Source organism: Lynx canadensis, chromosome B1 (genome assembly GCF_007474595.2).
Source record: "Lynx canadensis isolate LIC74 chromosome B1, mLynCan4.pri.v2, whole genome shotgun sequence".
Taxonomy (NCBI): domain Eukaryota; kingdom Metazoa; phylum Chordata; class Mammalia; order Carnivora; family Felidae; genus Lynx; species Lynx canadensis.
This window is the reverse complement of record NC_044306.2, coordinates 134,191,617-134,213,683: the sequence shown is the minus strand read 5'-3', so window position 1 is coordinate 134,213,683 and position 22,067 is coordinate 134,191,617. Positions and strand designations below refer to the sequence as shown.

The 22,067-nt window shown below is 41.7% G+C and overlaps 1 protein-coding gene across 2 annotated transcripts in view; it reads left to right on the top strand.

Annotated features, from left to right (window-relative positions):
- Positions 1 to 22,067, top strand: part of AFF1 (AF4/FMR2 family member 1) — a 134,599-nt gene that overhangs the window by 35,044 nt on the left and 77,488 nt on the right. For both annotated transcript variants that reach the window (XM_030313477.1, XM_030313479.1), the window contains exons 2-3: positions 2,517 to 2,637; positions 3,047 to 3,967. In XM_030313477.1, coding sequence (XP_030169337.1) covers positions 2,517 to 2,637; positions 3,047 to 3,967 — 1,042 coding nt within the window. The remainder of the gene's footprint in view (positions 1 to 2,516; positions 2,638 to 3,046; positions 3,968 to 22,067) is intronic.

Genomic DNA, 22,067 nt, shown 5'->3' with positions numbered 1-22,067 from the left:
CTGGTGAATTTAGCCAGGTAGCTTAGCCCCCCACTACCTTAAGGCTGTAGAAATAGCTGCAAATCACTTTTTAGAGGGCTATGTTTAAAACAAAAAATTTATTGTTGAGAGAGAACATGAGTGGCAAAGGAGCAGAGAGGGAGAGGGAGAGGGAGACAGAGGATCCTGAAGTGGGCTCAGCGCTGACAGCAGAGAGCGCATGTTGGGCTCGAACCCACAAGGTCAAGCCTTGAGATCATGACCTGAGCCAGAGTCAGGCGCTCAACTGACTGAGCCACCCAGGCGCTCCTAGATGACTATTTTATTTTATTTTATTTTATTTCATTTTATTTTTTTAACATTTATTTATTTTTGAGACAGAGTCAGAGTATGAACGGGGGGGGGGGGGTCAGAGAGAGAGGGAGACACAGAATCTGAAGCAGGCTCCAGGCTCTGAGCTGTCAGCACAGAGCCCGACGCGGGGCTCGAACTCACGGACCATGAGATCATGACCTGAGCCGAAGCCGGACGCTTAACTGAGCGAGCCACCCAGGCGCCCTGATGACTATTTTTTAAAAATTGTTTTTGCATATGTCTTTCAGCGTTTTTTTGTTTGTTTTGTAATTACAAGTAAGTTTTAAAAAATATACTGTAAGCAATAGCAGCTGTTTTTTTTTTTTTTTAATTAAAAAAATACTTAAATGATAAGCTTCAATGCAAAGTACCATGCTTTAGTATCAGGAAAGAGAGAAATATGAGTCGTTCTATTTTGTTGGAGAAGCAAATTCTAGGGGGAAGGGGAGGAGGAGAGAGAAGCAATCAGTATGTTCTAGCAGCACATACTTGGTGGATTTGAGGAACCCTTTAGGGTGAGTAACACTGGAACCTTCACTCCAGAGATTTGCTGGTGGCTGAAAATTGGGGATGGGGGTGTGAGGTTGAGAGAGAAGCAGAGGAAATTGTTTAGAATAAAAGCATTGAAGTTCAGGATGTCACTGAGGAGCAGGGAATAGTCTGGTATGCCTGGAATATAGATGTGGTCTGCAGGAGAATCATATTTTGTGTGTAAGCTGGTCCTGGAAGAATTGGATATCATTCAGGGTTTTTGGGGTGGGGATTGGAGCAAGAGGGTATCTTTAACAGGGTATGTTTGGGGAATGGACATGACTGTCAAGAGAATGCTTGTGGCAGGCCTGCAAGGGAGACAGTAGGATAATATCTAGAGACAGTAGGATAATATCTAGAGTAGATCTGTACCCGATTATGGGGGAATTTTAATGCCAAAGCAAAGATTTAGAGTTTATTCTGCAGCAGCAAAGAGCTGTCCAATTCTTGTTATTTTAAAATATGGATAGTGCCATGAAAACCAGAGTTTTAGATTGGATTTCTTTCCATGAGAAGGTTAATTTAGAGGGACAAGATGTTGGGGAGGCAGAGAGACCAGTAAGTAGGCTCTTGCCAGAGGAAATAAAGAGACATGAGAGCAGAGAGGCCAGGAAAAGGGGTGTCTGAGATGGGGGCGAGTTTCTAAAGGTATATATTGTCTTGGCAAGACAATTGAAAAATTTCCTACTTATTTATTTACATAATGTTGAGGGAAAGGATTCAGTAGATACCCTAGAAGGAAGTGTTATGAGGACAAAAGTTGGTTTATAGTTCTTATTTTCGTTATTCTCATACATCACCTTGTGGGGGGTCGAGAGGGTGTGGCCTGTGTTGCCCACCTGAGGCAAGCCCACTTTTGGTTTATATGCTGGCTAAAACCGCACTCTTTTTGGTTTCCATCTCTGCAATTTATTTGTCAGTGAATGCATTTTTAACCCCTTTGGTGCCAGGGCTGATGATTTAGGATGTATTTTTATGTGGTTTAAAAGGATGTAGGATATAGTTTTATGTGGTTTAGGGCAAGCAGATTATCAGACTTCTCGGTAGGTAGAGATGACATCTACAATTGGATTTTCCCATCCTTGACGTTTGAAATGAGAAATAAAAATTATCTTTTCGGATTTACATGCCAAGACACTCCCAGTAGAATAAGCTGAGAATAAAGTAAATGCTGTTTGGGGTGGTTGGTAATCTTTTAATTATGAAATAAGCCTTTTGATTTTAATCTTCCAGAATGTATAATACTGATCCAGGAAAACAGCCTTTTTAAAGTTCACATCCTGCTGACTCCTTCAGATGAAAAGCTTCTACCTCTACCCCATATTTTGCAAGCTGAAAGTAAAAATATCATTAATCTTGTCTCTCTTCCATGACTGCCTATAAAAGACTGTTCAGTTTGGAATCAGTCCTGAGCCATGAAGGCAGTATTCCAGAGTGAATGCTTAGGTTTCTGGAGCCAGGACCCACAGCTGGAGGGTCACAGCCTTAATCCAAGAGTGGGTTGAGGGGACTTAGGCTTTCTTGAAAACATCTCCCTTGTCATACCTTCTTGTTGACCTATCCTGGCCTCCTTCACACATCTACATATGCATAGCAAAACTTTGGACATGATAAATTTTATTGTTTTTGTTCTTTTGTGGCATCTGAAACAGCTTGTACAATGAAGACAGAAATCTGCTTCGAATTAGAGAGAAGGAAAGACGCAACCAGGAAGCTCACCAAGAGAAAGAGGCATTTCCTGAAAAGATCCCCCTTTTTGGAGAGCCCTACAAGGTATTTATTGAATACTAGAAGGTCTGATTTATCACCGTATTTAACTCTGCATTGAAAATGAGTTTGAACAAGGGTCACAAACGTGAAAATAAGACAACTTATCTTAGGTTGGTTTTGAAAACAAACTATGAAAATTCTCTGAACATTGTTGTGCAAATTACCAAAGTTGATAGTCTTTTGTAATGTCAGTCTCTTGTCTTTAGTAATATTTGTCCGTGACAGGCTTCTCAACAGGGGAACTGAGTTTAAATTTCATGTTACGTTTCCTGTCACATTAAATTGAAGTTTTGTGGTTATTTTTCCCCTTTTAAATGGTATTATGTAACATTGTTTATTAAATAGTGGTTTTCCTTAGTTTTTTTTTTTTTTTTTTTTTTGGTATCTAACTCTGCTGTCTTTCCTTTTTCAGACAGAAAAAGGTGATGAGCTATCCAGTCGAATACAGAACATGTTGGGAAACTATGAAGAAATGAAGGAGTTCCTCAGTACCAAGTCCCACCCTCATCGCTTGGATGCTTCTGAAAATAGGTTGGGAAAGCCAAGATATCCTTCATTTCCTGAGAAGGGGAGCAGCATTCCACCCCACCCCTTCCACACCAGTGCCCACCACCAGCCTATTAACACTCCTGCCTCCGGACCACTTCCTGTTGGTAACATCAGCCACAATCCAAAGATGGCACAGCCAAGAATGGAACCAATGTCAAATCCTCATGTCAGAGGCTATGGCCCACCAGACAGCCAGCACCTGACCCAAGATCGCCTCGGTCAGGAGGGGTGCGGCTCTGTTCATCACAAAAAAGGTGACCGCAGAGCTGATGGAGACCGCTGTGCTTTGGTGACAGACTCTGCTCCAGAGAGGGAGCTCTCTCCCTTGCTCTCTTTGCCTTCCCCAGTGGCCCCCTTGTCACCTGTACATTCCAACCAGCAGACTCTTCCCAGGACACAAGGAAGCAACAAGGTTCACAGCAGTAACAGTAACAATAAAGGCTATTGCCCGGCCAAATCTCCCAAAGACCTAGTGGTCAAGGTCCATGATAAAGAGACCCCTCAAGACAGTTTAGTGGCAGTTGCCAGCCTTGGGGTAGCCCCTCCCCAGCCACCTTCTCAGACTTTCCCCCCACCTTCCCTCCCCTCAAAAACTGTGGCAATGCAGCAGAAGCCCACGGCTTATGTCCGGCCCATGGATGGTCAAGATCAGGCTCCAAGTGAGTCTCCTGAACTGAAACCACTGCCGGAGGACTACCGGCAGCAGACCTTTGAAAAAACAGACTTAAAAGTGCCTGCGAAAGCCAAGCTCACCAAGCTGAAGATGCCTTCTCAGTCGGTTGAGGTGAGTGAAATTTTGTATCTGGGACAATTCTGGTGTGAAGGAAAATTTGAGATGGAAGGTTCTGGAGAATTGGGGGCATGGATGTCAATGGCTTTTGGGTTGTGAGACTCCTTTTTGGCTTTGGGATCATGTTGACCCAAGAGAACTCAGGTCTGAGCTAAATTGCTGATGACGGATACGGAAATGTGATTTTCAGGAAGGTCTTTAAAAAAGTATTTTTATTGGGCCATAACTTATATGCTGTAAAATATAGAGATCATGAGTACCGTTCGCTCCGTTTTATAATCTACAACCCAATCACGGTATTTATCATAAAGTTTCAGGAAGGTTTTGAGCTATTGTTTTTGTTTGTTTGGGGGAACACTGACATTGTAGAGCAAAAAAAAAAAAAAAAGTTAAGACTTCCTCTACCCCAGTTAGTTTTTCTGAGATCTAAACCATACAAAAGTGAAAGTAAGAGGTTAAAATGTTGAAGGCAAAGTATTTCTAAAGATTATAAAGATTTCCCTGTAAATTATAAGAAACTCTGAAACTGAGGTTCTGTTTTATTTACCACCTAAAAAAGGAGTGGGGGTATGGTGACCTCTCATTTGAAAGTGAGTCACAAATATAATACAGAATGTTATTCAACTCTGGCTTTTTCAAGTAACCAAAATACTTTATCTTTTTAAACAAAGAAGAAATTCCTTTTTCTGCTCCTTTGTAAATGGCAGCATTGTGTTTGAATGAAGAGAATCAGAGCACACATCTTATCACTGGAATTCTAAATTAGCACCAGTTAGTTACTCCAAAATTCAGATTAGTAGTGCAAAGTGAAATGTTTGAAGTGAATTTGTCTTGAAGCTTATCTGTTAAGGTAATGTCCTTGGTTTAGTCACATCTATTGTATAAACATTCTAATTTGCATATCCATTGCTCAAAGGCTTTTGTGGGCACCCAGATATCAGTCTTACCTAGTGCTAGAAGGTAAAATTCCTTAAGGTTTAAAAACAAAACCAAAACAGACTCCAGGATGCTTAACTGGAAAGATAACCCTTATCTTGAAGAAGGAAAATCTGTTCCTCTGGGGTGTCAGCTTTTGGTTTAAAGAGGTTATGGCTCCATCCACAGTCAGCTGTTGAGATGGAGTGTCTCTGGATGTTTTCACCATGTGACTTCTTTGGAGGCTGAGGAAAAATGGGAAAGCGGGAGGAAAACAAGTGGTAGAAATGGCCAAAATGGCAGAACTCATAATTCCCATAAGTTATGAAAATTCACTGTAATGATATTTACTAAACATTGTGTGCTGGGCTAGGGGGAGAGGTAGGCAGCAAATTAAGTTAGAGTGAAATGAAGTGAGATCTTCCCTCACAATGGTCAGTCAGCCAGCCTGCCTTATAATTCAGACAGTAAAGAATTTAGTGGGATTTTCTTTGCCTTATTTATCAAATAACTGTTTTCCTAGTTTAAAAAACAGATAAGGGGGAAATTTAAACATATTTTCTTTAAAAACAAAAAACCATGCCACTAAAAATTGCTTTAAAACAAGTTTAAGGCAAATTAGCAAATATTTGCATTGTCTGCCAAATGCTCCACCATATGCTTAAGCGCAGGGTGGGATGCCAGGCAAGTATTGGTGCTGCCCCAGGAGAGATGACAGTCTAGTGTGTACATCAGCCTCCACACATGAAACAGTTAGAGGTCAGTGGAGTCCAAACTATCTACTACTTGGTGCCTAGGAGAAAGTTTCAAGTGGTCGTCATAAAGCGGTGAACCTAGGTAAATTGAACCAATGGGATTTCTAATAGACCTTCCAGGGGAGAGAATCCTAGTCAACTTTTTGCTTTCTTAGTGAAGAAAAGATAAGCCAAGTTGAGATTTCTCCAAGGTCTCAAAGCTCCTCAGATGTAGTATGTTAGGCCATAGGACCATGCTTGATGGCCCTGGGATATTTTCTGAATGGATATTTGAAAGGAACAAAATCCTCTATAGGTTTGGTGATTGGAGCATGGGGTTTTCTTGGCCCAAGGTCATCTGCTGTCAACAGTTTGAGCAGATGTGAACCTTTCATCTTGGGCCTGTGCTGTGTTCCCAGTTAGCATTCATTTTAACATGGTGGTGGCTCCGTCTAGTTTCTGCTCAGGGTTCTTGGGCTGCTGGCAGCTGTGGTGCCGACTGCCTTGAGCCCCTGGAGATGGAGGGCTCAGGGCAGCCTATGTGAAGGGGGGGATTCAGAGTTAAGCTCTTGGAATGAAGGGGGAATAAATCTGGAAAGCAGGGGTATTAGTGTTATCTGACTAGGTTTCAGATCTGATTAGCTCTTTTATCTAATATCTCACGTTTCATAGACTTAACATTAACTTCACACACCTGATAAAATGGGTATTTTTAAATATTTTTTTTAAAAGTGTAGGTTGAATTTGAGGCACCTGGGTGGCTCAGTTGGCTAAGGAGCCGACTCTCTTTTTTTTAATTTGAAATCAGTTTTATTTTATTTTATATTTTATTTTATTTTTTAATGTTTATTTATTTTATTTTTTAAATTTACCTCCAAATTAGTTAGCATATAGTGCAACACTGATTTCAGGAGTAGATTCCTTAATGCCCCTTTCTCATTTAGCCCATCCCCCCTCACACAAGCCCTCCAGGAACCCTCTGTTTGTTCTCCATATTTAAGAGTCTTTTATGTTTTATCCTCCTCCCTGTTTTTATATTATTTTTGTGTTCCTTTCCCTTACGTTCATCTGTTTTGTCTCTTAAAGTCCTCATATGAGTGAAGTCATACGATATTTGTCTTTCTCTGACTAATTTTGCTTAGCATCATACCTTCCAGTTCCATCCACGTAGTTGCAAATGGCAAGATTTCATTCTTTTTGATTGCCGAGTAATACTCCATTGTATATTTATACCACATCTTCTTTATCCATTCATCCATCGATGGACATTTGGGCTGTTTCCATACTTTGGCTATTGTTGATAGTGCTGCTGTAAACATGGGGGAGCATGTGCCCCTTTGAAACAGCACACCTGTATCCCTTGGATAAACACCTAGTAGTGCAATTGCTGGGTTGTAGGGTAGTTCTATTTTTAGGTTTTTGAGGAACCTCCATACTGTTTTCCAGTGTGGCTGCACCAGCTTGCATTCCCACCAGCAGTGCAAAAGAGATCCTCTTTCTCCGCTTCCTTGCCAACATCTGTTGTTGCCTGAGTTGTTAATGTTAGACATTCTGACAGGTGTAAGGTGGTATCTCATTGTGGTTTTGATTTGTATTTCCCTGATGATGAATGATGTTCAGCATTTTTTCATGTGTCAGTTGGCCATCTGGATGTCTTCGTTGGAGAAGTGTCTGTTCATGTCTTGTTCCCATTTCTTCACTGGATTATTTGTTTTTTTGGGTGTTGAGTTTGATGTGTTCTTTCTAGATTTTGGATACTAACCCTTTATCCTGTATGTCGTTTGCAAATACATTCTCCCATTCTGTTGGTTGCCTTTTAGTTTTGCTGATTGTTTCCTTTGCTGTGCAGAAGCTTTTTATTTTGATGAGGTCCCAATAGTTCATTTTTGCTTTTGTTTCCCTTGCCTCTCGAGATGTGTTGAATAAGAAGTTGCTGCGGCCAAGATCAGAGAGGTTTTGCCTGCTTTCTCCTCAAGGATTTTGATGGCTTCCTGTCTTACATTGAGGTCTTTCATCCATTTTGAGTTTATTTTTGTGTGTGGTGTAAGCAAGTGGTCCAGGTTCATTCTTCTCCATGTCACTGTCCGGTTTTCCCAGCACCACTTGATGAAGAAACTGTCTTTATTCCATTGGATATTCTTTCCTGCTTTGTCAAAGATTAGTTGGCCATACGTTTGTGCATCCATTTCTGGGTTCTCTATTCTGTTGCATTGATCTGCGTGTCTGTTTTTGTGCCAAGGCAGCCGATTCTTGATCTTGGCTCAGGTCATGATCTCACAGATTGTGGGATTGTGAGATTGTGAGATTAAGCTCCGCATGGGGCGCTGCACTGACGAGAGCCTGCTTGGGATTCTCTGTCTCTTTTTCTCTTTGCCCCTTCCCGTCTCTCTCCCTCTCCTTGAAATGAATGTTAAAAAGTATAGGTTGGATTAAAGTATCAAATTTTAATATTCTCACGAATCAAAGGGAAGCATAGAGATGGGACGTCAGAGAAAGCAGGGAATTAGCCCCAGAGCAGTTAAACTCTGAATTTAGGACCAGAATATTAGCAATTATCTTGGGCTGTTTGTGGAATTGGGGCAGAAGGATAGAGAATGGGGATAGAGGAAATCGGCTGTTGGTGCCCCTGCAAGAAGGGGTGTGGGGGTAGCTAAGTGGTTTTCCTTTATTTGCTTAATTTGTCCTAAGGCAAGTCAGAGGAGGTTTTCTTTCCTGGCTTTTTGAGTGTGAGGGTTTTGCGGTTTGTTTGTTCATCTCCACCCCCTTCCCCGTGGCTTCCATGAAACAGTATTTTTAAAAAGTGAACCAAATTGGGAAAATCCTCTTGTCTGCTTGGCTCTCTTTCATTCTCAAGCCACGTACATGTGAATTCCTTACACAGTCCTTTCCTTTTGTGGGAGATGAACATGGTTTGTACATTTTAGTTGTTTCTCCTAAAAAATGGTATTCTTCTCTGGAATAAGTCATCTTCATAGTTAAAAGTTAGTCTTTCCTGGGGCGCCTGGGTGGCTCAGTCGGTTGAGCGTCCGACTTTGGCTTAGGTCACGATCTCACAGTCCGTGAGTTCGAGCCCCGCTTCGGGCTCTGGGCTGATGGCTCGGAGCCTGGAGCCTGCTTCCGATTCTGTGTCTGCCTCTCTCTCTGCCCCTCCCCCATTCATGCTCTGTCTCTCTCTGTCTCAAAAATAAATAAACTTAAAAAAAAAAAGTTAGTTTTTCCTAAAATCTACAGGAAAGAAAGTGATCAGCAGGTCAATATTATGACCACCTAGAGGCCTGGCTCACAAAAATCTGCACTTGGTCTTTCTGGGGGCGTGTTAGTTCTTCTGTATCAGCTGGGAGATGTGTAGTGGCGTGAAGTGATCCGTGAGGGTACAGCCAGGCCTCAGCGATCTTACATGGGTGCCTTCCAGGTGTAGAGTCGCCCCATTGGAGATGGACCTGCCCAAATGGAAGGCTGAGGTTCTTCGCTGTCTCCCCTTTCTGCCTAAAGATAACAAACGGATGTGAGAGAGGCGCTGTGGTATTTCTGTGTTGTGCTTCTGAGCATGGACCCTGAGAGAGGGAGAGATGGAGGGGGAGGGAGGGAGAGAGAGTTAGATACAGGATTTAGGAAATAGATGTTTTATTGAAACAGACAAATGGAATATGCTGAGATGGGCATTTTAAATATATTGGATTTAGAATATTAGACTTGTGAAGCTAAACATACAGCCCTTTCATTTGGTAGGAAGGCCTAGGCGGGTGAAATCACTTGATTTTGCCAAGATTTATTATAATTAGTAACAGAGCCAGAGCTAGCACCCTCAGTACTGTGATCTTTCTACTTATGCATGTTAAGTAGGAATGGATACCACTGGACCATGTTGAGCATAACAGTGATAAATCTTTCTTTAAAAAAAAAAAAAATAATTCTGGCTTCTGGGTGGAAAAAGGCTTGAAGGGGCAAGGGTTGAAGCAGGGAGACCAGTTAAGGGCTGAGAAATGATGATGGCTTAGAGTAGGATGATAAGAGTGGGCTTGGTGCACACTGGGCAGATTTCTGGATGTTTTTGACCGGGAACTGGTAGGGCTTTGATTGATTAGAGATGGGAGTGAGACTGAGGTGAGGGAAAGTGAGGCATCAAGGATTTTTTTTTTTTTTTTTTTTTTTAACAACTTGGTAGGTGTGGATGCTGGGATGATAGCTGCTACTGAGGTGGAGTTGACCTTGGTGTAGCAAGTTTGGAGGGAAAGGCAAGAGCTCTGAGTAGATCAAATACCTAGTTTGAGATGCCATTATTTGTCCAGGTAGACTCGACAAGTCTCTAAGACTGGCTCAGAGAAACTGTTAAGACTGGAAATGATAACTTTGGTCTGTGTTTGCATACAGTAGGTATTTAAAGCTTTGGGACTGGACTGCCTGAGAAGTCCCTGATTCAAGCCCTTCCTGGCTCAGCTTACCTGTGGCTAGGGGCAAGTGGGTGGGAAGAAACGAGGGTGGCTTCGTCTTCAGAAGCAAAAACTGAAGATCATTCTGGGAACTTGAGAATCTGCTTATAAAAGAGTAGAAATGATAGGTTTCCATTTTTTTTTTCACTTAGAGTTTGAAGTATACGTGTAAATATCTTAATTTACTTATTGGTATCTAGCAGAATTTAGTATCCGTTTAAATTTGCTACTGCTTCTATCTCCTTATGTGGTCCCATGCCATACCCCTCCAGGTAAATTTGATTTTGAGTCCTAATGGTCTCTGATTACCTTGTGGCCTCTTAGGGCATCAGTGAGGGATGATTTATATTACCAAATGCTTCTACCTAATTTCCAAAACCCAGGTGTCACCTGCAGCTGTCAATGCCATTTTGGATCACCTTGATTCCTGGCAACTCTTAAACTGAATCTTCCATTTTCAGCCTAACAGTGTGAGTTGGTCCATGGTGGAAAACTCTGTGATAGTGGTTTCACTTTACATTCATTTGTACAGTCTTTCCTTCTTCCATATTTAGTTCTCTTTTTATCTTAAAGTTGAAAAGAGCAACTTCCCTATTACACAATGATGTAACCTTTCAGGCAGTTCACTTTTGGTGTGTCGATGGTATGTGTCCTGCTGATAAAACACTCTTGTAGAGTTAAGCACACCCTCTCCCCTATACACCATGAATTCTGCAACTTCTAACTAAAATATCTAGAGCACCTGCTATGTGCCAGGCGTAGTGCTGGGGATGGGATTACAATGGTGGGCCAAACAGATGGTTCTGGTCCTCTTGGACCTTAACTGTCTAATTGGGAGCTGACATTATTCAAATAACCACTCAGATTAAGTTGTAAGAACTTTGGCCAGCACTATAAAGGTATCCACAGACTATTTATTATAAGAAGGATAAAGGGGGACTGTAGTTTAGAATGAAGGAACTAAGAGAAGAATTCACACAAGACCTGAATAGTGAGTAAAAAAAGGGAAAAAAGTGAGGGATTGTCCTAGTCTGATTGGGATGCTGTGAACAAAATATCACAGACTGGGTGGCTTATAAACAACAGAAATTTCTCACAGTTCTGAAAGGTGGAAGTCCAAGATCAAGGCAGTAGCATGACCACATTCTCAAGACCTTCTTCCTAGTTCCCTGTTGACATCTTCTCACTGTATCCTCACTTAGTGTAAGGGGCAGGGATCTCTGTGTAACTTCTTTTGTAAGGCACTAATCCCATTTTTTTTTTTAATTTTTTTTTTCAACGTTTATTTATTTTTGGGACAGAGAGAGACAGAGCATGAACGGGGGAGGGGCAGAGAGAGAGGGAGACACAGAATCGGAAACAGGCTCCAGGCTCCGAGCCATCAGCCCAGAGCCCGACGCGGGGCTCGAACTCACGGACCGCGAGATCGTGACCTGGCTGAAGTCGGACGCTTAACCGACTGCGCCACCCAGGCGCCCCACTAATCCCATTTTTGAGGGCTCTACCGTTATGACTTAACCATCTCCCAAAGGCTCCACCTCTTACTGTCCTCACCTATGGGGTTTCAACATGAATTTAGGATTTCCACATCAATTTGGGGGGCCCATGACCATTCAGACCATAGCAGATGTGCCAGGGGTCAGGGAGCATCAATATTCCAGGAAGAGGGAACAGCATGTGCCCCTGGCTTATGCCACGTGATGTGTGGAGCCTGTTACAAGTCCTCTTAGGTTAGAAGCCCACTACTGTCGATCAAAGAGAATTTTTACATTCATTCTGAAACGTGGCAACACAGCAGAATCACCTGGGGGAAGCCTGCTAAAGATACAACTTGTTCAAAATTCCTTTGCTCCAGGAGATTGATTCAGCAGATATACAGGTAGGCTCAAGAATCTGTATCTTTGATTTTCATGAGGTTTGTTCTAGGGTCTAGAAATGAAAACTGCTCCAGAAGAGCTGAAATGGACCCCAGCAGGGTTAAAAGAGTGCCCTCTTCTCAGCGGTCCCTGTCTCCCATGTGGGCCTCAGGCTAAAAGATCCTGCTGAATTGGTGGGGCTTTTCCTGTCGAGAAGGAAATGAGAGCAGCCTCAGGGAAGAAAAGGGAGTAGGACCTGTGGACGATTTTGTTTTGCTTCTGTAATGTGTGTATTTTTTTAGGGTTTGGGGGCCCCCCCCCCCCCCCCCGCCGCCCGGCCTTTGAGCCAATATTTACAAACTGGAGAAAATCAGATTTTCAGTTTCACCATTAGAGCTGAGTAGAAGCTTCCGCCTTTAATGTCCTGATCCTGGTAATTGTTTTTGAGTTTGAAGAAACACTTTAAACTCTGAAGAAACATTCTAAGTAATAAAAGCAAGACATTTTTGAAAAGTTCAAAAATTGCTAGAAATGAGTTAGTGTGAATAATAGAATTACTTATAGTAGCCGAAGAAGAAAGCCTACAATTGAACCTTGAAAATCTTTTTGGGTGGTATTAATTGGAGTTGTTTTCTTTGTACGTTTTATGTTCTCTTCCTTCTCAAAATGCCAGAAGTACATTTGGTACCAGGATAAGAAATTCCTGTTCCTCCTTGTTGTTTTCACACTTGAGATGTTTGTGGAGAGTTATTGGATCCCCCATGGGTCCCTCACACTGTGCCTTTGCCAAAATGGAGACATTCAACTCTTTAGAAGCTTTCCAGGCCGTGCGCTCTCCCAGGCCCTCATGTAGCCACCGGAGTCATTTCAGCTCTTGTCTAGATTAATTGTGATTTATTTTGAGCCAACTGATAATCTTCAGGGACAGAAAACCCAAAGGGGAGTCTTGTTGATGAGTGAGTTTTAGTAGTTTTGATTTTGGTTGTTTTGATGGGAGTGACCATTACTAATGGGATATTTAAGCAGAAGTCCTTTTAAGAGAGAATCCTGGTTCCTGTTATCATAACAAGTTTATTTTTTGGCCTTGTATTTCTCCTCTCCAGTTGCCAAGATCTGTTTGAAAATCATTATTTTCCGAGGTTAACTTTGCTGTGTGTTCACATTTTTCAAGAACTTTAGAAGCAGCTATTTTTACACTGATGCTGTTTCTTTAATTGTTGAAATCACTAGGTTGACAGTTTTTCCCCCATAGAGGTTTAGGGTCCACACACACCATTAGTTTTCTCTTGAACTTCATTTCATTCCCTATTTAAGCTTGGCCTACTTTCTCTCTGCATTTTTTCCCCCTAACCCTGTGGTAATTTGTCAAGCCTGCTCTAATCTCCTTAATCCTTTGGCTGAAGGGTTTTGAGGTTTAATGTTTTAATCTAGGGGCCTCAGTATTTAAGTAATTAGAGGTCCTATTTCTAGCTCTGTCCCTTAGATAACTCACCTTAGGGTTTTTTTTGTTGTTGTTGTTGTTGTTCCAGTTTACAAATAGTAGAACTCTGAAAATATATATTGGACAAGAATTTGAAGCTTGAATTGAACTGCGTGAATTAAGGAAAAAAAGCATTCCATATTCAAATTTCCTGCAGTTACAAACTCAAGCTTTATAGATTCTCCTTTTCCTTACAGCCAATTCTTAAAAAATCTTCTGCCTCAAAGCAAATATTTGCTAGTGCATTGTAGGGAAAAAGAATTTTTTTTTTTTAACAGATTTTGGTGCTGTAGAGTTTCTTATGTTGCTTCCAACATTTTTTCATACTTGAGAACATGTGAATTTGTAAAAAAGTTCTTTTTTTCCCTGGTGTCAAATAATCTAGACATTCTTTAAAAATGTTAAAAATTCTTTTCCTGTCAAGAACAGTTTGGTCAGAAAGTATTCACATTGTTACATTCTAGGTTTCCGCCTTTTTAGGCAACAAGTATTTGAACACCTACTAGATACAAAGGGAGCTAATGGGAGAGAAAGACACTGACACAATACATTTATTATATAGTGCAAAAAAAATAACAAAGTATCATCAGGATGAAAAAGGTAGTGTGGAACCACTAATTACAGTCTTAAAAAGCTCACACTGTTTTCTTGTTTATGGTGGGACCAGTTCTGAATGCTTTATGTGCATTAACTCATTTAATCCTTGCAACTATCCCCATGTGGTAGGCACTATTACTATTGCAGTTTTATTGAGAGACTCAGAGTTAGAGAGATTCAGTTGTCCAGGCTTACTCGGCCTTAAGTGCTGGCTCTGGAATCCAGATCTAAGTAGCCTGGCTTGAGTCCACACTCTTAACTATGACCCCTATATTAAGTTGCCTTTCAAAAGAGGAAGCTGCACATTCTTTTAGAGTTGACTTTTGTAGCACTTTGGGTTTTGGGTATTGGCAAAAGTGCATTCCAGGCTCAAGTACTCAGGGGAGAAGAAACATGGAGGCAAGACACAGTGAGGAGCCCAGCAAGAATGTCTGGGCCTGTGGTTCAAGGAGATTGGGTAGAGACAGAGCAGAGCAATGGGGAGATGAGGAATGGGGCCAGTATGTGAAATTCTTTAGTTCCTTACTGAGTAATTTATCCAAGAACTGGTGGTTAATAAAAAGGAGAAATTACTTTGGGTTGATGGCAGACACTTCAGCATGGTGTTACAATTCTGTGAGACCTTGGGCAGGGAAATTGACCTGGCTGTGTTGTTAGTAACAGGGATACTAGATTGAGGGTAGTCCATATGAAATGCTTAGAACGGTACTTGGTACATAGTAAAAGCTCAATGAGCGGTAGTTGGAGCAATTAGAGTTAAAATTTGAACGAGGCTTTAGGGAAAAAGGTAGAATTTGGACATGGGGAGTTGGTGTTGTTGGGAAGGTAGAAAGGCTCTGAACCCATTCTTGTTAATTGGTGTATACTTTAGAAACGTAGGTGGGGATGCCTGGGTGGCTCAGTCGGTTGAGTATCTGACTTCAGCTCAGGTCATGATCTAGCGGTTCACGAGTTCGAGTCCCGCATCGGGCTCTGTGCAAACAGCTCCGAGCCTGGAGGCTACTTCCGATTTTTGTGTTTACCTCTCTCTCTCTGCCCCTTCCCTGCTCGTGCTCTCTGTCTCAAAAATAAACAAACATAAATTTAAAAAGAAATGTAGGTAGAATCAGATCAAGGGAACCAGGAATTCCCAGTTAAGATGCTAGGTGAATAAAACCCTAAAATTTTGGTGTATAAGTGTTAAAAATAAACTAACGAAGAGCCTAGGGGGAAAGACGGCACTTGCTTAGGGTTTATCAAGAACTGTTTAAAGAACTGACTTGCTGAGGTGAAGGCCCCACTGCCGGGCCCTGCCTGATAGCACAGGGGTTTGCACTTGCTCCTGTAGAGCAGATTCCATAGCTTGGCAATTCCTGGTGTAAATGTTTCCCTTTATAAAAACGTCTGTGCTTGAAAATATTTTACTGCCGCCCCCACCCCACCCCCTTTTAATTCCAAAGCACTTGCTTATTTGTTTCTCTCTCCATTGTTACAGCAACCTTGTGAGTTAGGGAAGTTGGCACAGATTACCATTTTACATGCCATGGAACTGAGTCTCTAAGGGGTTTAATGATTTAAGCTCCTAAGTGGCAGTGATGGGGGCATGAAACCAGGACCCTTGGCTCCTGTTTCCACCACAGGACGTGGTTTCTGTGGAGCAATGATCATTTGTGGAACACTTTTATTGGAAGCGTTAAGAACTCTGATTTTCTACATGGCCTTGCCTTCATGTCAGTGCCTGATAAATGCAAATGTTGGGCAATACTATGACTCAGATGAGAGAATGATTAAAACTCAGATTTGCTCATGGTGGCCATGTGGCTTTCTCTGAGGTTTCTACCCTTTAAAGGAGGAGGCCACCAGGAATGAGATCTCTGTTCTCTCCATCTACATTGATTTCCTCCACCCACCCCCCCACCCCCCCCCACCCCCGCCAAAAGTCCATATTTACATCCACCATTTGCCTCTTTCCCTTTGGTCTCAGAGAAGGAGGTGATCTTTCTCTTCTTGCCTTCCACCTGCATACCCTTTTTGGTTACCTTCAGCCTTTCCCTCCTCACTTGCCTCTTTCCTAACGGTCTGTAGTTACATTCAGGCCTTTCCTAGCTTACAGGGCAAAACCTTTTCTCACCCCTGTCTTACTCTAATCACCTCTTTCTTCCTCCCTTCCTAGCCGAGGCTCAGGAAAAAGAAGTAGGTAGACGTTCTGTGCCTGCTTCCTTTCCTCCCAGCCAGTCTCTAAACCCTTTGCAGGCTGGCTTGTGCCCCTGTGCTGCCTCCAGTGGACGCCTGATGGTCAGAGTCAAGGAGCACTCTTGAGGCGTAGTAGCCTGCTTAACCTCTCTGGGGCGTTTGACACTGTTGACCACCACCCCCTGAAACACCGCTGTCATTTGGCTGGGTTCGCTCCTACCTCTCCACACATGCTTTAATCCCCTCTGGAGGCTGCCTTTCCCACCGCTTCCCCAAGCTCTGCCTTCAGCCATATTTTCTCCTTCTGTAGCCTTTTCCTGGTAATCTGCTCTGCACATAGATTTCAAATGCTGACACACTTATGACCACCAAATTGATTTTTCTAGGCTAAAGCTCGTAAAAAATTTTTCCAGCTCTAGATCCTTTCATCCAGCTTTTCTTGTTGGTGTTGCACAGGCATTTCAAATTCAGCGGCTCTAAGGGATTTTATCACATTTCCTGTACCTCTTCATACACGCAGAACACTCTCCTCCCTCTTCCTGGTCATCAGTCCCCATTCCTTTCTGTCTCCTGCATTACCCATTTGGCAACCCAGTCCTATGGATATTGCTTTCTAGATATTGTTGAAAGCTGCTTTTCTCTGTTCCTCACTGTCCCATGTCTAGTTCAGGTTTTTGTCTTCTTTCTTGAACTGTTACAGCTTCTTTCTAATCTGCCTTCTTACCCTTTTCCTTCTCTTCAAACTGTCTGCCATATTGTGCACAAGAGAGTGATTCTATTATATGAAAACTGAATCAAGTCACCTCTGGTTTAAATCCTTCAGTACCTCTTTATTGTCCAGGATACAAATCCAGGTGTTTCCAGTTGCCACCTTCTCTCCCCTGCCCGGACCTCCAGCCGCCCCCCCCCCCCCCCCCCCCCCCCCCCCCCCGCCCCCAAGCCCATTGCTTTCTCGACAGGACTCTTGCCTGTCACTCCAGGCCTGGGTCGTGGACCCCTGCTGACGCTTCCTTGTCCCCACTCCCACCACCCAGGCCCTGAAAGATGTGATTTTCTCCTCTGTGCTCCTGGTACCCAGACTTCTGGTCTCAGCACTTCCTGGTGTTGTCCTCTGTCTTTCTCCAGGTGCTAAACATTTTGAGGGCAGGATCATGTGTTGCCTTTTCTTCTTTGTCCTTTGTGTTTAGCACAAATGAGGCAAAAATGGGGATTTTCCTGCTCTGTGCTGAGCTCGAGTTCTTAGTTCACTTGGATCTGCAGTCTGAAAGACAATCTCTTATAAATGTGTGTGGGAGTAATGGGGGTAAACAGTTTGATGCAGGACCATATTTATTATTTAGGATGCTGGGATGGGAAGCAGGTACTTAAGTTCAGCAGTTTTTTAAAGAAATTGTTTGACTTACCATTTTCAGCCTAAGTATTTCCCAGGTCATTTTAGGCATTCTTACATGTGGATTTGAAAATAAGCAGTCGAATCCGATCATCAGGTATTCTTAGTAGAGCTCCAGCCTCCTAATTGCTGTATTTTCAGTATTGAGTTTAGAGATTAATCTCGTGGTTTTATGTACTATAAAATTTGGAAAGTGAAGATTTTTCTGTGTCTGTCCTGTATTTGGGTGCTTTCCTCTCTATTAAATAAGACACCAGATTTCCTTTGGTGTATTTTGGGTGTCTTTTTATGTAAGTGGTTACATATGATAAAATTGCTGTTACTCTCAGAGGAATCTCAGTTTCAGATATTTTGCCATCGGGTGAATCACTTTTTTGGGAATGAGCCAACCATTTTGGGTAGGGGCATTAACTCTTCTTAGGGCACTTGGGTACCATTAATTGGTATCCTAGTAACTTAAGAATTACTGACCCTGAAAATGCCCGACTGGCAACCTGGGTTTAATTTTCTAGTAAGATTAATTATCATGCAGGAAAGGGTGAGACAGAGACAGCAGGGTTCTTTATGTCCCTTATATTCTCTCAAGATGCCAGTGAACTAGTTGCTACGATGAGGGAAAACACTGGTGTGTTGTTCTGAACCTAATTGAGTCCTTTATTATGTTATGACTCACCTATAGTTCACAGGTTTATTCCATGCAAGTCATGTAAAATAACTACACTGTGGTTTGTTTTGCTTACTTGGTTTGCATTTCTGGTGATCTGTCAGGCTGCATATGCCAGTCCGCCGAAGCAGGCTTTGGCAGGCGCTCGTGCGGCCAACAGGAGACCGTCGCAGAGTGCAGCCGGCAGGCCGCCTTGTACCGTGTCCCCCAGACAGAGGGCCTTTTCAGTCTCTCAGAGGGAACTGAAGATGTCCATAATGTATGTGGCACTGTGCTTAGTATAAAAAGAGATTCATCTCTTCAAAATGAGCGTGTTTCCAAATACCGTGTTCCCCCAAGCCCCCATTTGTGAGAGAAGGCAGCATTAAAGCCAACTTTGGAGAGTGCTCCCCTTCGAAGGGACAGCGTCTTGTATGGTGTACTGATTGAGTTGCCAGCATCTGGAAATTAATATACTTCACATTGAAATCTGGATATTTATTTATTTATTTTTCCGTAGGCATTGGCAACATAGGTTTTGCATTTCTGCAAAGCAACAGTTGGCTGACCTTTAGGGCAAACACGCTGGCTTGTCCCAGTCCTTGCTTGAGCCCTTTGAGTGTCCGTGCTGTCTCTGTGAGTTCAAGTATTTCTCTATCCTTGATTGTCCCTCCCTTTGGGCAGATCCAATGGATGAAAACCCAGACATGTAAAAGACCTATCTTTTCGGAAGGATTTATAGTGAAATGTGTTTAATGGTTCTAGTTGAAGTAAAAAGCAGTTGATTTTCAAACTGTTTTGTGTGTGTTTTAAGTAAGCTCTGTGCCCAGTGTGGGGCTTAAATTCAAAAAACCCTGAGACCAGGACACCCCAGTGGTTTAGTGGGTTGAGCGTCCGACTCTTGATTTTGGCTCAGGTTGGTTGTTTGGCTCAGGGTTCTGGGATCCAGCCCCATGTCAGGCTCTGCACTGAGTGTGGAGCCTGCTTGGGATCATCTGTCTACCTGTGCCCCTCTCCCTGGAGTGAGCGCTCTCCTGCTCGCTCTCTCTCTTCCTCTCCAAACAAAAACAAAAAGCCTGAGATCAAGAGTTGCCTGCTGTACTGACTAAGCCAGCCAGGAGCCCCTGATTTTCAGACTTTTAAAAGAAATTACATAAAGTTGGTCCCACTTCTTTATCTTTTGCCCTTGTTTCCAGATATGAAAATGTTTTCTGATAAACCTTTAAATGTGTAATTCAGACACTTATGCATATTTTAAAGAAAAAAAAACCCCACAGTGTTAGGCTACTTAACCACTTGTTTTTTGTTTTTAAGTTTGCTACTACCCAAAACCATGGAACGTGGATTCTTACTCTGTTTGTCACCTAATCGAAATGTGCTCACTTAGTTTTCCTAAATGAAGAGGTGGGTAGTCATTTCATGCTCTTCTCAACTCTAAAATATTATGATTCTTTTTTAAAAAGGAGTTGAATTCCTACCAGTTGGATGCTGATGCTGTTTCCTATACTGAGTTCAGTAGCATATTCTCTAAAATCTTTTACTCAGAAATGCTTTTCTTGTTTTTAAAGTGAATAATGGGAAAATGGCTTTCAGCGCCCATTCAGCAAAAAAGAGCTGCATTCCTTTCTTTGATCTTAACAACGTGTATACATGTTTCTATGATATGAACAGCCTTTATTGATTCAAACAGAAAACGTAAGAGAGGAAGGGATACAACAGCTTTGGCTCCTGCGTGGCTCTGGATACTCTCATCATCTTCCAAAAAGGCTGATCTTAGCAATATTGATCATGTAGTTTTATGGGCAACTCATATTGAACTTTCTGTAGAGTACAGGTTTCTATACTTGTACAAATATACACGTATATTTAATTAGTATAGGGTACTATTTAAGAACTGGGGTGTGACTGTTCTGGAGAACTTCTAAGCTATTTTTTTCTTGTTGGATAGGATTGTTTTTCCCCTGTCAGTATCATTGCTGAAAAGTTTGATGTGTTAATATTTATAACTAGGGACAAATAATAAATCTATAATAGAACATGCAATCCATGGAACACTGAGAACTTTGGAGTCATTGGAGGGAACAAAGACATACTTTTAAGTTTTTCTTTTTTTTTTTTGGTAATCTCAGATTTGTTTGGTTTCTTTCTTTTTTTTTTTTTTTTTGGCTAATTATAGATGGGACTTTAGGGCATTATACATAGTGGTTAAGAGCATGAAGTTTTGGATTAAGGAAAACTTGGGTTTGAATCTTTATCTCAAACTAGCTATTAGACCAGGCAAATTACTTAAATACTAAAAATTACTGGTCAAGCCTCCATTTCTTAGCTGTATAACAGAAATAATAATAGAATTTTCTTCACAATGTAGTTGTCAGATTTAAATGAGAAAATGAACATGAAACTCTATTACTGCATATAGTGAGTATTTCATAAATAGCTGCTGTGTCTACATCATTATCATAGTTATTCTAACACTGTCTAAGTGTATAAGTAAATGTAGTAGATTCATCTCTTCACCTTGGCTTAGAATCTGAAATTTGGGTAGTTTTAATAGTTCTGAATTTTAAACTTTAAAGAAATAATTCGTGGGAGATAATGTTAGATGGCATTATGGAGTCAGAATACCTGGGTTAATTTTTCTCCATATATTTTTTTTTTAAGTAGTGCTTATAGCACTTTATCAGATTTTTTAATTGTTTATATTGAGAGAGTGAGAGGGAGAGAGAATCCCAAGCAGACTCTGCTCTGTCAGTGCTGAGCCCAACCATAGGGCTTGATCCCACAAACCATGAGATCACGACCTGAGCCGAAATCAAGTTGGATGCTTAATTGACTGAACCATCCAGATGCCCCATTTTCCTCCATCTTTTTTTGTTTTTAAGTTTATTTATTTTGAGAGAGAGAGAGTGAGAGCATAAGCAGGGGAGGGGCAGACAGAGGAGAGAATCCCAAGTAGGCTCTGATGTAGGGCTCCATCTCACGATCCATGAGATCTTGACCTGAACCAAAATCAAGAGTCAGATGCACAGATGACTGAGCCACCCAGGTGACCCCTTCCTCCAAGACGTTTCTGCTGGAGCTACAGGGCCTGCGTGAAAATGAATGGGGTACATGTTGGTCTGGCACACAGTAGGCTGCATGATGTCCCACCTTCGTTGACACGCAGTAACAGTAAAAGCAAATTCACACTGTCAGAAAATCGTATTTAACCGTCTTCAAGTTGTCTTTATTGACTTTACAACTATGTTTAGAAGTCACTAGGATCCTAAGAAACATCCTGATATTTTGTGTTGGTTTAATTATGTTTCTCAATTGTTTTGGTGAGGTAGTGAAATTCTTCATCATGCATTTAATTTTACTCAGATTTTAAAATACACCTTTTAAAATAAGTGACTTGAATGAATATTTTTTACCACTAATTAAGTATTGAGTACCTGCTGTATTTTCAGGATTCCAGAATTGGTATTAGTTGTTACAAGGACTCCGTGGGGCTAGTGAAGAACTTTCAGTTGTATTTGGGCATCGTGAAATATATGGGGGGAAAGTTATGTACTGAACTGCAGATCATATAGTGTTAATTTTGTAGTCTGGATCACAAATCCAGTAAGGATAGGCATGAGTAGGCATATTCATGTAATTTGTAAAGGCTTCTTGAGTGTGATATAGAGGATGGACGACACATAAGCTAATAAAATAGGATGACTTTATGAGCTAGGGAAGTCACCACATTTTTACTGGAAAACATCAGTGAAGTATGCCAAGGCATCCATTCAGTTTTTGGTTTAAATAATAATGGTTAGTACCTGAACTTCCAAAAGAGTATAGGAGTACCAATATTTATCTTAATGTGAGTTAGAAAAAAATATATGTACCATCA